General features: G+C 40.3%; 2 protein-coding genes across 3 annotated transcripts; both read left to right on the top strand.

Annotated features, from left to right (window-relative positions):
- Positions 1–15: 15 nt before the first annotated feature.
- On the top strand, positions 16–5,963 carry poli (polymerase (DNA directed) iota). 2 transcript variants are annotated; one of them, XM_070833861.1, is made up of 10 exons: positions 16–131; positions 268–369; positions 466–630; positions 1,010–1,156; positions 1,372–1,602; positions 1,924–2,102; positions 2,627–2,718; positions 2,799–2,932; positions 4,060–4,280; positions 5,008–5,963. In XM_070833861.1, the coding sequence occupies exons 1-10, from the start codon at positions 38–40 to the stop codon at positions 5,794–5,796; spliced, it is 2,154 nt and encodes a 717-aa protein (XP_070689962.1). In that variant the 5' UTR covers positions 16–37; the 3' UTR covers positions 5,797–5,963. The 2 variants fall into 2 exon arrangements, with proteins under 2 accessions (XP_070689962.1, XP_070689961.1); XM_070833860.1 differs by having other exon boundaries at positions 1,366–1,602.
- A 1,182-nt stretch (positions 5,964–7,145) lies between these two features.
- Positions 7,146–13,306, top strand: LOC139203886 (ras-related protein Rab-27B-like). Its single transcript, XM_070833785.1, has 6 exons — positions 7,146–7,474; positions 8,385–8,557; positions 8,676–8,761; positions 9,637–9,740; positions 9,944–10,067; positions 12,464–13,306. The coding sequence occupies exons 2-6, from the start codon at positions 8,405–8,407 to the stop codon at positions 12,651–12,653; spliced, it is 657 nt and encodes a 218-aa protein (XP_070689886.1). The 5' UTR covers positions 7,146–7,474; positions 8,385–8,404; the 3' UTR covers positions 12,654–13,306.
- The last annotated feature ends 1,272 nt before the right edge of the window (positions 13,307–14,578 follow it).

Here is a 14,578-nt window from a genome sequence, read left to right as displayed (position 1 = left end):
AAAATCTACAAAAAACATAAAAGGTGTGTTGTTTGAAATGGATAAGAGCGAGGATGAGGTGGAGGACGATGAAACCGAGTGGAAGAACACCTTCGTGGGTTCAGCCCCCCTCAGCCCCGCTGCTCCTTCAGGTAAAGTATGAAAACTGAAATGTTCATTTTGGCTCTTATTTTGCTTTTTGGCATGCTGAGAGAAACACGGTTCTGTCTGTCAGCTATCTGTCCGTGTCAGGCGGTAATTATTGTATGCATGTAATCTCTGTTTCAGGTCAAACGCCTGCACACAGAGTCATTCTGCATTTTGACCTGGACTGCTTCTATGCTCAGGTGGAAATGATCAGAAATCCAGCACTGAGAGAAGTCCCTTTGGGTAAATTTACTACAAAACATCAAACTCTGTGGTGGAAAAATAAAAGCTCACTGTGTTAAAGCCCAGAACACCTTTTTACATTTCTCATATCATCAGGTATTCAGCAGAAATACATTATAGTCACCTGTAACTATGTGGCGAGAGAGCTGGGAGTCACCAAGCTGATGTCTGTGACTGACGCCAAGGAGAAATGTCCTCAGCTGGTGCTGGTGAAGGGAGAAGACCTGACACACTACAGAGAAATATCCTATAAAGTGACAGGTAAGACCCTAAGAAGCCACCCGAATAAACACAAGTTACCAATGCATCTAAATCTGTTGGTGGTAGCCGTGAATAAACAAGACAAAACTACGAAATGTCACGTTTCATGTAAAGAGCCAGAGATCCTTTCTAGACTCAGCATTTTCTTCATTTGTTTTTCGCTTTCAGTAACTACATAAAGGTAGAATTCAAAGCAAAAGCAAAGACATTTTACATTAGAGTAAAAATCTCACTTTCTTGCTATGCCACCACTATTTGCCTTCCTCATTTACTCAAACATTATAAGCCACAGATTAGTGCAACAAGTTCCTGCTAATGTTATGTATGTTATCCATGTCTGTGCTCCTCTTTCTTTACCTTTTTCTTGTCCTCCGTCCAGAGCTGCTGATGTCCTACTGTCCACTTGTAGAGAGGCTCGGGTTTGACGAAAACTTCATGGACATCACAAAGATGGTAGAACAAAGGCTTGCACAGACACCGGAGTCTAAAAACTTCTCATTCAAAGGACACGTCTACAACCATATCAGTAAGTAACATTTCTGTGTCCGGTGTGTCGCTGTACATCGAAGTACATCTGGCTCATGGAAACTGAGAAATGAGAAGCTAAAATTAAAATATTTGCGTGGCACTTTCAGTTTCCCACCACATGATAAGTTGACTTTTGGATCCTTTTGAAAAAAAAAGATAGCCCACACCCACGGATAGCTAGTTTTTTTTTTTTTTTTCCCCACACAGATGCAGATGTTGAAGCCAGTGATCATCCAAGGTTGGCTTTAGGTTCACACATTGCAGCAGAACTGAGAGACGCCATCCACAGCAAACTGGGTCTGACTGGCTGTGCCGGCATCGCCACAAACAAGCTACTGGCCAAACTGGTGTCGGGCACCTTCAAACCCAATCAACAAACCACCCTGCTGCTGGAGAACGTCAGCGACATCATGGGCTGCCTCAGCGGTCTCCGCAAAGTGCCAGGTATAGGCATTCAGCATATATATCGTTTATTGATAGATCTTTTCATGCAAAGGTGAATTTAGATAACTACTGTTGTATTTTTTAATGGCATAGATTGAGTCTGAGCACACATCACATATTTATATAATGATACACAACTCACTTAGACACCAGTGGTCATTTTCTCAGGTTCACTATTTTCGTTTTATTTAATTTCTTGTCTTTAACATTTGTATGCAGTACATCTGAAATATGTTTCAATTCAGACTTATTTGATGGGTTTTTGTCACTCATATCAAGTAACTGTGATGATGAACTGTGCTCCTGTCATGTATCCTCCAGGGGTGGGTCATCAAACTGCTAAAAGACTTCAAGCCCTGGGATTGGTCAGCGTGAAAGACCTACAGCTCTTCCCGTTGAATGAGTTGGTGAGCGAGTTTGGAGGCCCCAGTGCTCAGCGCTTGAAGAATCTGGCCCTTGGTATTGATGACTCACCTGTCACCCCTACAGGTGCCCCCCAGGTAGGATAGGAGTGTTTTGTTGTTTTGTCAACATACAGTGGCAGATGAAGCAGAAGCCTGGGCCTGGTGGGCCAACCCCTCAACCTCACTGGACAAGGGCTCCTCCTCCTCCTCACAAGGTCCCAGTGTTAGCTCTGAGTAGGAACCAGTGAGGAAGTATATATTACCTTGATAAAAATCTGTAATGGCCATAACGTTGTTGTGTGACCGGGCTTGAGAAAGGAACCTTTTTAGCCTTTGAATGATTTCACACCACTGTAGTTTACTTGCAGCACCGTCCTCCATTTCATCAGTGAAAAATAAAAGTAGTTTGGGGGGTGTCATTTTGGAGAATCTTGAGTCTCTGAGGCTGTAAAAGATTTTTCTTACAAAGAATTTTGACAGCCAGAAACAGCAGTTGTGATCATTGCTGATATTATTATGATTTTGAGTCATCAGAGTTCTGAATTGTTGCCTCCTTTGATGTACAAATGTGATGTTTCGCTCTATTTTTTTCATTAATTAGTATCCTCTTAATGTTTCAGTCTCTCAGTGATGAAGACTCCTTCAAGAAAATGTCCTCAACTAAAGATGTTTTGGAAAAGATTCAAGAACTCCTAAGCAACCTGGTGGAGAGGTGGGATACTTTCCCTGCTCGTTGTGGCCTTTAATGCTGGAGCCACTGAATCTAACCTTCATCGTCTCTTTGGAAACTAGGATGCACAAAGATGGCAGGCAGCCTCAAACCTTCCGGCTCACCATCCGTAGATACTCAGCGACCAACAAGTGGTTCAGTCGGGAGAGTCGACAGTGTCCCATTCCCGGTCATGTAGGACAGAGGATCATCTCCGGTGAGCTCGTGCATCAGGAGGCACAACGAAACGTCTCACCTGCAAGAGCTCAGGACAGACAGAGCAGTCCAAAAGTCTGAGACCACTCAATATTTTTACTTAAACCTGAAAATAATCAGAAAGTTTGAGGAAGCAGAAACATTACAAACACAAGACGTTGTCATGTAATTGAAGGAGAAATATTTAGAAATCAAATTTAAGCAAATTTGCAGAGTTGACCAATTGATTTGCTAGAAATAGTGCAGTATCTTAAATATTTCCTCTTCATTTTACATGTCATAACTCTTTCTGAATATCTAACTTCCTGACTGTTTCTAGGCCTAAGTAGAAGAAATAAGAGATTTTCAATGTTGTGTCACACAGACACTTTATCAGTGTTTCCACTTGCTGTAAAAATACTAAAAGTGTATTCATTTTTCAAAGAAAGAGAAGTCTTTAGTATTGATGGCCATAAATGTACCATGGAGTTCTCTCCATCCTGAAAGGCTGTATGCAACAGAAGGTGAATAAGTTCACTGTGATGTGTTGGCTTTACAATACCAAGTACAAATCCTGTGTAACTTCACAAACAATGCCAATTTTGAATCCATCAATGTTGTCTAAAGCTGCTCTGATAGATCTTTTCATGTTAACAATCACAGCATCACGGATCACAGCAGCAGGAGGCAGCTGTTTTCAGAGAAAAGGCTCCTATAGACCTCCTATTTAAAGATGAAGACAGACATGGTTATTGAGTAGCTGGTGAACACAGTGGAGCATTTAGCTGCTAAAGAGCCTGATATTTCCCTCAGGATTTGGTAGAGACCAAAAACAAAGCTAAAAGGAGTGTAGATGTTGCACCAGGGTGCCATGTGAGTGTTACGCCCCCACATGGCCAAAAAACAGATAATCAGTAATTTTTCAATTAAGATATTGCCCTAACTATAACTGTGTATGTGACAAATAAAGGTCCTCAGTAACATCTGTGAAGACTCTGTCATCCAGGTCCTATTATATCCAGAAGTCCAGATGTACCATATCTAGAGAAGCCTCTGTAATGTCTCCTAATCTCAACCTTTATCTTTAAGAGGTAGTTACTGTACATATTCATATATACATTGATGCACTGTCATGTTTTGTTTCTGTAGGCAGCAGTGATGATGCTGTGGTCCAGCTGGTCCCACTGGCCATGAAGCTCTTCCACAAGATGGTTGACAGCAGCGCCGCCTTCCACCTCACCCTCATTAATGTTTGCTTCAGTAACCTGCAGACCAGAGGAGCTGCTGCCAGCGGAAAGGGCTCCATTACGTCTTTCTTCACTCACAACACGTCTCCCAGAAAAACACAAAGCTTCTCATCACACAGCCAGGTAGTGGAGTGAAGTAATCCAGATTAATTGTGTTTTTTTTTTTACCGTGTAGATAAGGTCCTCTTAATTTCCTTCAGGGTGTGTGCAGGTCTTTAAAAGTCTTAATAGTAGGATAGTGGGATTGCTGTAGGCTACAACTAACAGTTACTTTAATCAACTGTTGTTTTTTCAGTTAATTCATTGTATGGTCAACAATAGTTAAAAGATTCCAATCACAACTTTGCAAAGCTCAAGGTGAAATCCTCAGATGTCTTAATTTGTCCGTACAACAGTCTAAAAAACCCCAAAGATACTCTTTTACATACGACTGAGAAAAGCAGCAAATCCTCTCATTTCTCTTAAATTCTTACTAGAAAAAAATGACCTTAACAATCAGTTTTCAAGTCACATAAAATACATCAACAGTAATTATTGTTATATAATATGATAAGATGATATATAATGCTTGGCTGTATCATCTCCATCACACTTCCACACTTTTAATGTTTAATGTCGTGATCATTTTCTAGATATTAAATTGCATTCTGTCTGGGTTTAAAAAGGTCTTAAGAAGTCTTATATTTTTAACTTGCAGAAATCCTGCTCCATGCTTACATCATGCTGAAGACATCTCATCTTACTCTTTCGCAATCTGTTATTGCGTGAAATTTTCTTTTCCTAGAAATATTGTGCTGGTTCTCTGAATTTCCTGAAATCATTTGTGCTCCTCCTCTTTATTCTCCAATAGAATGGTTCCTCTCAGAGTAGTGATCATCACTGCACGGATCATCAGTTCAGCACAAGCACTATGATCCCTCAACACACCTCACAAAAGACTCTAACCACAAAAAGCCCTTCTATCTCTGAGGCCGCATTATGTGGGTGTAAAAGAGAACAGAGCCCCGTTGTTGCTGTAGAAGGCCCTCCTCTTCAGAAAGTATCCTGCAGCACAGCAAGGTTGGACTTTGATGAAAGAGATAACACGTTGACACATCGATTGCCCCCAAATGTTGATCCTGAAGTGTTCAAGCTTCTCCCTGAAGACATCCAGATGGAGCTGCTATCACCTGCCTATGTAAACTCGCCCGCCAGCACTTCATTTAGCTCAGCTGCAGTCGCTGATGTCCCCCACATAACAAAAAACAAGTCTCCACAGTCATGTACAGACTCCCTAAATGTTAAACCCATAAAAGAGACTGTGAGCAAATTGAATCCACCTGACAGGGAGACCACCGTGAATCCCCAGAGGCCTGAAGGCACAAGTTCATTTCAAGGAGAAAATGTTATGGAAGAAGGGAGACTGTCATTCCCCCGGTCTTCTGACTGTGAGTTCCCGGGAAATGTGGACCCTAAGGTGTTTTCTGAGCTTCCGCTGGACGTCCAAATGGAGCTGATGTCTGAATGGAAGCAACGGAAGCCGGTCCTGAAGACCTCCTCATCCAGGAAACCAGGGATCAGCTCGACAACCAAAGACAGAAAGGCGGCAGGGAAAGGCAGACAGGCGAACAATTTGCTGAAGTATTTCAAACCCAGTTAGAGAAAAGTTATGTTTTTTCTCAAAGAAAATCTTTTATTTCTTATTGATGAGTTGTTCTCATTTATACAGGGAGTGAACAAAATACAAGAAACACTTTACAGTACTCTACAATAGCGCTTCAGACAGTTGGTGAGGCCTTTTGGTTTTGGGTGACACCAAATCTTAATCAAAACAAAAATATGGAGGACCACACGTGACATGAAAATATGAATGAAGCCCTTATATTAGTTGATATCTAATTGATTATTAAAGACAGGTTTTAAGATAAGACTTTACAAATTAATTAATTAAACCATAAATAAATGCATCAAATTACTATAATTTATCAGTTATTTATTGTTGTGATATTTGATGGATAAAATCATGACTTCATATATTCATTCATAAATTCTTGGACTAATTATGTTTGTGGCCCATTTAAATAACCATTAGTGAAATACTTTAATTTAGTGCATGCGTTTATGGCTTCATCAATTCATTTGTAAAAAATTATAATAAATCCTGTCTTTATTGTCAAATTGTTAAATAATGTCGTCTAACCATTTTTCAATAGATCAGTGGTCCTCCATACAGGTATCAGTAATAGTAATATTATTATTAAGTATCAGTTTACCAGTTCACATGTGTTTGCTTTAATAGAAACATAAAAGAGAGGCACCATAACATTATTTACAGATGGTCACTGCCTGATTTGTGATGCAGAAAAATTCCCAAAAGTCTAAAAAAAATAATGCCAAAAATAAGAAAATTGCAGGAGGAAAAGTTACAGTTAGATTGATACACAGCAGCAACTTACAAAATTGATAAATCGTTAACTGATCAAGTTAATTCGTGGCATATAATGAACTGTAGCCTTAAAAATTACCCTTAAGTTTGAGCAGCAAAACAATTTAATTGAGGGTCCACTCACTGCTTTTTAACTAAATTCATAGAGGATGCCAGTAAGTGGAGCTTGAAGATTTAAGATCTTATTTTATTTCTAAATAAAAAACTGCTGTCTCTAAAGTGAGCAGCACCACCGATAATCCCAACAAAAACAGAACATAGAAAACTTGAGCTTGACCAAATCTGTATTAATACATTTTTTGGTGAGGTGTTTCTGCTTTCTTGTCCACGCCTGTATGTTAGTGTTAATACACAGATAAGTTGCCTTTTTGTGAATAAGATTCTGTTGTTGTTCTGTTGCTGTTGTTCAGAACATCTTCTTTATTATGTTACCCTTTGTAAACACAGATCAGTTAATTAAAGTAAACTGAATCAAATAAAATCCAACCTTTTAAAGGGGACTAACTTAAGTCTTTAGGTTCATTGTTTTCATATTGTTTTCAAGTTCTTTGGAGAAGCAGGATTACTTTTCTTGGCCTCTATAAGTGGGGCCCGGTCCTTGTTTGGACGATTTCCACTGAAATCCACAGAGGCACACATTATTCGTCCAGAGGGGACACAGTTCAGTTTGCAAAGAGCTTTTTTTTGTCCTCATGAGAAATACCAGAAAGCACAAGGTCTGTAAGCGCGACCCTTCTTGGTCCTCGCTGGCATGAGACTCCTCCCTGGATCACATGTAAGAAGGGGGAAAGGTTCAGGATGTGCCATTGCATCATGATAGTGGTTATTTTATTTAATCAGGACAAGTTGAGCAATCTCTGAATGGACTTTGGCACTTCCAGCAGATAGACTGGTATGGCACTTTACTGTTTTTCTTTTTTGCCATTTTAAGGGAAGTGTGAAACTGTTTGTTTCTGTTTGCTGAGGAAAAACATTTGACTACTACTTACTTTGAGCCTGAAGGGTATTTTTGGAAATTACCAACTGTTTGATAGTGTTTGCTTCGTGGAAATGTGTCTGTCAGATAAACACAGACTGTTGCAGTTTCTTACTTTGCTGATTGCAAAAAACCCAATACCATTAATCATGCAGATGGGAAATTACTCCAGATTTCATGCTAGTATCAGATGCTCTGTCACTGCTGTTGTGCTGGAGTTGCATGACCATGATTATTTCTTGAATGCTCTCCCACGTCACAAAATTTGGCCAGAAAGTAGACTTTTTCGAATGTACTAAAGAAAATAAATGGAGTTCTTCAGGATTGTCTGTGCCCGAGGCAGTTGTAAACCATCTCTTTCATAACCAAATCTGATTTTCCATGCTGCCTTCATTGGCCTGCAAGTGTAACCGAAGCACTGCAGTGACCTGAGCGGCGTCATGCAGTGTTGAGCTGTCTGCCCATAGCCCTTCAAGTCAATAAAAGGAGTTCTGTCTGCCAAACAGACTGTGTTTTTTGCTCAGCAAAGTCTGAGAAATCTCTGGCGAGGCATTTGACTGCTCATGTGGAAGCCAGCTCCAGTCATGTGCTAGTCCCTCTCTGATCAGCGCCTAATGAGTGGGGAGTTATGACGTCCTGCTAAGCCTGTGTGATGGTCCTGCACCTTCAGACTGAAAACTGCAGCTTAGGTGGAACTATTTCAGCTTTTATTTCCTAGTTTATTCATCCAAAAAGTATTTACTCAGTAGCACTTGTGAGCTTTCTGTAAACTCTTAAAAGTTTGATGATACATCAGGCCAGTTTACCGTAAATTCAACTCTGGCAGGTTGAGCACTCAGCTGCACCATGGCTGACTGGGACTACGACTATCTGATCAAACTGCTCGCTCTGGGGGACTCGGGGGTGGGAAAGACCACCTTCCTCTACAGGTACACCGACAACAAGTTCAACCGCAAGTTCACAACCACAGTGGGCATAGACTTCAGGGAAAAGAGAGTGGTGAGTGATGCTTAGTGCAACATGTTCTGGCTGTCTTCACTGCGTGATTCTTGACTGTAAATATAAGTAGCTCAGTTCAGAGTTTGGCTAGATTATCATGCTTTGTGGTTTGGTTCAGACTTACACGGGGACAGGTGCTGATGGGGCGACTGAGAGGAACTTCAAAGTCCACCTTCAGCTTTGGGACACAGCGGGACAAGAGAGGTAAATCTGACGTGATGTATAATAATGATAATATATAAATATATTTTATATTTAGACATGTTCATTTAAAGCCACAATGTGGAGGAGTTGAACACCTCTGACTTTTAGGGGTAGTCTCACAACAGCAGTGTGTGTTGATCCCTCCCTACCATCAACAACCTGGGGATTTTGAGAATGAATGGGCTGAAATCAGGCAATTTACTGACCAACACTGGCACGTTTTTTTTTTTAAGCAACAAAAGCTAATACGATTCAAATAGTTTGGAAAAACGCAAATAGTTGCAAAAACAAGACAAAGAGTTGCCAACACATCTTGCCATCATGTTGCCAACATAAACTAATGTTATTAGTTTTGCAGGTGTTTGGTCACAAACCAACATATTAGACAAAGTAAAATGTCGACCTGATGATGGCGGATAGAGGAAAAGTTAAGGAATCAAAGTATTTATAGTTGATCCTGCAGGGAGCATGAATGTGTGAACCAAATTTAATGGCGATCAATCCAAAAGTTGTTGAGACTTGAAACCACAAAGCTCAACCTCATGGGGGCACTTGAGGAAGAGTCAGGGGATCGCCAACGTCAACAGGATTCATCTTCTGGAGAGCATGAATGTCTGTAGAAAATGTTTGTGCTAATCCAAACAGTGGTTGTAGAGATATTTCAGTAAACGCTGAAGCTGACTGCTGGTGGTATTACAGAAGACATGGGATCATCAAAGTCAGTAGGATTCATCCTCTGGGGAGCATGAATGTCTGTACAAAATGTCAATCCATCCACCAGCTGCTGAGATATTTTGATCTGGACCAAAATGAAAAAAAAAAACTTAACATAGGAGCTTTACACTGTACAAGAAACATTGTCCATCTGTTTCCAGGTTCCGCAGCCTCACTACAGCTTTCTTCAGAGACGCCATGGGCTTCCTGCTGATGTTTGACTTGACCAATCAGCAAAGTTTCCTCAACGTCAGGAACTGGATGAGTATGTGTCACCTCAGCAGCTTGCTCTGCCTCAGATCAATACTCCTTTAGATCAATGTTTCCTCTCATGTTGAGAGACACAAAGCCTCCTCTTTGTCAGTCAGTCCTGACTGGGGGAAATTTCTGAAAAGTGTTTCAGCTTTGCTCATGCATGTCTCTTTGCATTACACAAGTTTTTAAATGACTTCCTCTGTGTTGGTTCAGGTCAGCTCCAGGCCAACGCATACTGCGATAGTCCAGACATCGTGTTGGTGGGCACCAAGGCAGACCTCAGAGATGCGAGGGATGTTCACGTCCGACAGGCCAGAGATCTGGCAGACAGATATGGGTGAGGCATCACATACGTACTATTGTTACTGCATGTGTTAAAGGCAGTGTGATGCTGACTGTCTAAAAGAAGTGGACGTAGTTTTTCAGGTCTGAAAAGTGAAGCCAATGCTGAAGTGCCTCAAAGCTGCATCTTTTCTAATGGCTCACAGGGGTCGACTTCACTGGCTCCAAAAAGAATTCTGATTGAATGGAAGTCTATGACAAAACGACTTCTCACATGATTTATTATTTCCTGATGAGTTAATGGTTTTGATCGCTAGTTTCACGTCCTCTTCAATACAGCACAATGTTCACTTTGTAAATTATGGTCCTATTTAGAGGAAAGTAGACTATGAAGGAAGGAAAGGAAAAGCTTCAGGGCAGAACCTTGAGACGAACCAATCAGAAGCGTGTCATGCCTAAACCTAACCAATTAGAGACGGGAAGCGTCTATGTACATTTGCTTTAGTGCTGACCTCTGACAGCACAAGAAAGCTTTCATCAGACTCTATGTATTGAAGCAGAGGTACATTATGCACTGATTACCCTCAGTTGAGCCTCACACTTACTCCTTCCTCACTTCACTTCACTTCACTTCACTTCACTTCACTTCACTTCACTTCACACATTTATCACTGTGTAGGCTGAACAGGCTGACACAACTTGAGTGAATATTCCAGCAGTAAGTGAGACAGTGTGCAGGAATTTTTCTCATTTTTATTCTAAAAGGTGTACTTACATGCATTATTGAACAGTCTGCGCTGATGACAAACAGACCTGTTTGTTTCTTAACTGAACTAGAATCAGTCCTAATGTCCTTGTGCTAAAAACATGTCATTTAATGTGACATGTAGAGCTGCAACGATGAGTCAGTTAATTAATCAACATACAGTTAACTGGCAGCTGTCTTGATAATTGCTTAAGTAGTTATTGCAAAGAAAATCCTTTGGTTGCAGCTCCTCAAATGAAAAGAACTTTGTAGATTTTCCTCAATTGTCTGTAATATTAAAATGAATATTACTGATTTTTCTGTTTTCTGACTTTTTTCCAACCATATGTGTTTGATCACAGTTTTCAGTTATGTGCTTTGAATTTTGGTGATGTGGATCTACTTTTGTCGTAAACTGTGCCTGTCTGGTTTTTAAAATTTTTCCCCCTTATGCCATGTTGAATAATTTAGTTTAGACATTTAGACAGGAGTATGTGTAACTTGATTAATATTACATGGGTGACACACTTACATTTAGTCAAACTACTGTAGAAGGCAGAGCTCAAAATATACCTCAGTCACCAGTAAACCACAGGATGGTGCTGGTGAGCTGTTTTCAACCTCGATCCACTTGTCTTCTTCCTGATTATAATCCTGATTTGAATCAGCACAGTGCTTTTCAGCATGTGGGTCATGATTTTAATGATGAAAATACCTATCTGCCTTACAAACTCATGCTTATCTTGTTTTATTCTGAATACTAAATTCTAAAAAATTAGAAAAAAATTAAACAGTACATGCAAAGTAAATCACTTTTTGTTTGAATTACTCAGGACAAGGACTTGATTTAGCAGCTGTTCAACGCAAACACATACAAGATACAACAGTAATTTATTACAGAGGTTGCACAACACGTTTCTGTTTATCATCCCCACCTCTGCTACGAGAAAATAATATTTATAATATTATAATAATATTTATTTGGTGGTGGAGAGCAGAGAGTGAATTCAGTCGTCTAACAGCCTCTGGAAAGAAGCTGTTCCAGATGTTTCTATATGTCTTTTTACAGACAGCAGCAGCATGAACAGGGCGTGGCTGGTGTGGGTATTGTCTTTGGGAGCCTGTGGTATGTAAACCATTTTAGAAGTAGAGCGGGTTGTCCAACAATCAGAAGATCAGCGGTTCAGTCCCAGACTCTTCCAGTCCGCATGTTGATTTGTCCTTGGGCAAAGACACTGAAACTCAACTTGCTGAAGCACAGCTTCATTGTGTGAATGTGTGTGAACGGTTAGTTCCCTCCTGATGGCAGGGTTGGCAACCTCCCATCAGTGTATGAAGTGGTGTGTGAATGTCAACGTAATGCTCGAAAAGACTAGAAAGGCGCTATGCAAATACAATCCTTTGGGCACCTCACCTCACTGATATCACTGGTGCTCAGTAGATGGGTACCAATGAAGTACAACTCACACCAGTTTTTGATGTTTCCAGTCAGGATGCTTTCTATTGCTCCCCTGCAGAAGTTAGGATATACAGCCATTTCTGTGCTTTCTTTACCAGAGTGGAGATGTGTGATGTCCATAACAGGTTCTCTGTGATGCTGATTCCCAATGAATCATGCACACAATGTACGTCATCCTGTGTTTTATCAATGCCCCACTTTCCTGACCGTTTCAGACTCCTCACTCTCTCTCCTCTGTTCTCGTCAGCATCCCTTACTTTGAGACGAGTGCAGTGACGGGTGCTGACGTGGAGCAGGCAGTGACCACCCTGCTGGGCCTGGTGATGAAGAGGATGGAGCAGAGCACTAGCGGGGGCCACGGCACTGAACCCAACGGCAGCCCCGTCGCCAGCCATGAAGTGGAGGAGGCCCCAGTGAGGAGGAGGTGTGCCTGCTGATGTTGTTTTCACATTCGTCCCATTTAACACAGCATTGTTGTGGCAGAAGATCATTTAAGATCACAAAATCAACTAAAATATGATCCATACTTGAGAGGCCAAGTGAGCAACTTGAGCTCATTTCACTTAAAGCAATATTGTTATTACAGTGTTATTTATTCACAGCCTGTGCCTTGTTAAGTGAGTACAAGACTTTAAAGATTGTACATAATAGCTGAATATAGATATTGTTGTAAAAATTTGGTTGTTTTAAAGACACCAAGTGGATGTGATTCAGCAAAAAAAAGTCAACGATCATCTTCAAATGGGTCATATCAGAGAAAAATACTGTTTTTATTTGACACACTTAGGCATTGATGGAAGGAATATGCAGGCACATAACGCATATTTATAATGGAGTATAATCAAAAAACATTGAAGACATGGTTACAGTTCTTATATGGATGATCGTTTTTGTTAGAACAACCAAGATCCCTTACATGATTTATGACTTTTTTTATGACATGTACATAAGCAGCCAAGCTTTTTTATGCATTATGGAACAAATTTGCCATGCAGATCGAACACAAGTACAAGAATGTTAAAGGGTTGTTTGAACGAATCCTGTATAGTGCTGCATTTGGAATAAAGACATTTTATGTTTGGGTTATGCATGTCATTGTCTTGTCATTTTAATGTAACACACAAAAAGCTATACTGTTACTCTGACTGGAATTACAATCCTCACAGACTCAGTTAGCATCATTATTAATGTTTATACACATTCGACACATTCTGATTTTTGAAAATTAAGAGAAACTTTTTGAAAAATGTCAAGCATTCATGTCAGCGCCAGAGGATTTTTCAAACAAATCGATCTGTAGGAGGACATTCATTGAGTCACAAATAAACTCACGTTACTCAGGCTGAAGCCAAAAAAGTTTGAAACAATTGTTGTGCCACGAAAAGTGATATTCAACATCAAATTCAACATCAAAAAAGGAATATTCCACTTCTTCTACTATAATACTTGGTAGTTGTCACACAGCTGCCAAAATCCCCCCCAAAATAAAATTTCTCCTTTGAACACATGGTCTTTGGTGTACCTACAAAACATTCCTAATGAAGGAACTACAGAAATTACTCCTAAATGTACACATCTATGACATCAATTAAATGGTCTACAATTCAGCTATTTCTTCGGATATGTGTTGACATGGTTGTTGTGGTGACTGCACTGTGATTTGGAGACAAAACACAAACTATCTGATATATTCATCTTGACTAAGGAGACAAAAAATTGCTTTGTTTGAGACAGGATGGCGAGCAAATGCCTACCACGCTAAATCTGAGTGAGCACAGAAGCTCACACTACGTCTGGTAAGTGTGGATGACTGCATTGCTCTGTGTATTAAACTTTGGCCTGAGCCAGAGTTTGCGGAGCACGAGTCATGAGATGGTCATGTGGCCAGCTTTCACTGATTGGGCTCAGCCATCCTGAACCCCGTATCCACCAGTCTGCTTCAGTCTGGCATGATAGCGTTGACTGTTTCTGAGAACCCAAGATTATCTACAGTTACAAAAAAATAAAGCTTGTTCATTTCTAGGTTGATTTATAGAGGTTTGGTCCCATGTGGATTATAGCAGTAGGGCTCTTTTTTGCCGTCAAACAGCTCTCATACAAAGACACTGGTGATATTCTTGAGGAATACACCACCAGGAATACAAACAATAGCAAAGAACTTAATGTTACCCTCAAAACAATCTTCAAAAAGGTTTTATAAAATTAGCCTAAAAGATTTGTTAGTGCCTCACATGCAATGCCGTTTGAACGGACCATGCTCTTTGTACAAGATGCAGTAAGTCATATGACATTCATTCATTTCTCTGTTTTACGTCACAAACATTGGAATTGATATGGTTACATGATGAATAATGAGATTTCC

This window comes from Pempheris klunzingeri, chromosome 7 (assembly GCF_042242105.1).
Source record: "Pempheris klunzingeri isolate RE-2024b chromosome 7, fPemKlu1.hap1, whole genome shotgun sequence".
In the NCBI taxonomy this organism is placed as follows: domain Eukaryota; kingdom Metazoa; phylum Chordata; class Actinopteri; order Acropomatiformes; family Pempheridae; genus Pempheris; species Pempheris klunzingeri.
This window is presented reverse-complemented; position numbering and strand designations above follow the sequence as displayed.

Excerpts from the sequence above, each read along its gene's own strand:
- poli (XM_070833860.1), top strand. The coding sequence starts at position 38 with ATGGATAAGAGCGAGGATGAGGTGGAGGACGATGAAACCGAGTGGAAG. Across the intron at positions 1,603-1,923 it reads CGGTCTCCGCAAAGTGCCAG|GGGTGGGTCATCAAACTGCT; the intron begins GTATAGGCATTC and ends TGTATCCTCCAG. Across the intron at positions 2,103-2,626 it reads CCCCTACAGGTGCCCCCCAG|TCTCTCAGTGATGAAGACTC; the intron begins GTAGGATAGGAG and ends TTAATGTTTCAG.
- LOC139203886 (XM_070833785.1), top strand. The coding sequence starts at position 8,405 with ATGGCTGACTGGGACTACGACTATCTGATCAAACTGCTCGCTCTGGGG. Across the intron at positions 8,558-8,675 it reads ACTTCAGGGAAAAGAGAGTG|ACTTACACGGGGACAGGTGC; the intron begins GTGAGTGATGCT and ends GGTTTGGTTCAG. Across the intron at positions 8,762-9,636 it reads GACACAGCGGGACAAGAGAG|GTTCCGCAGCCTCACTACAG; the intron begins GTAAATCTGACG and ends ATCTGTTTCCAG.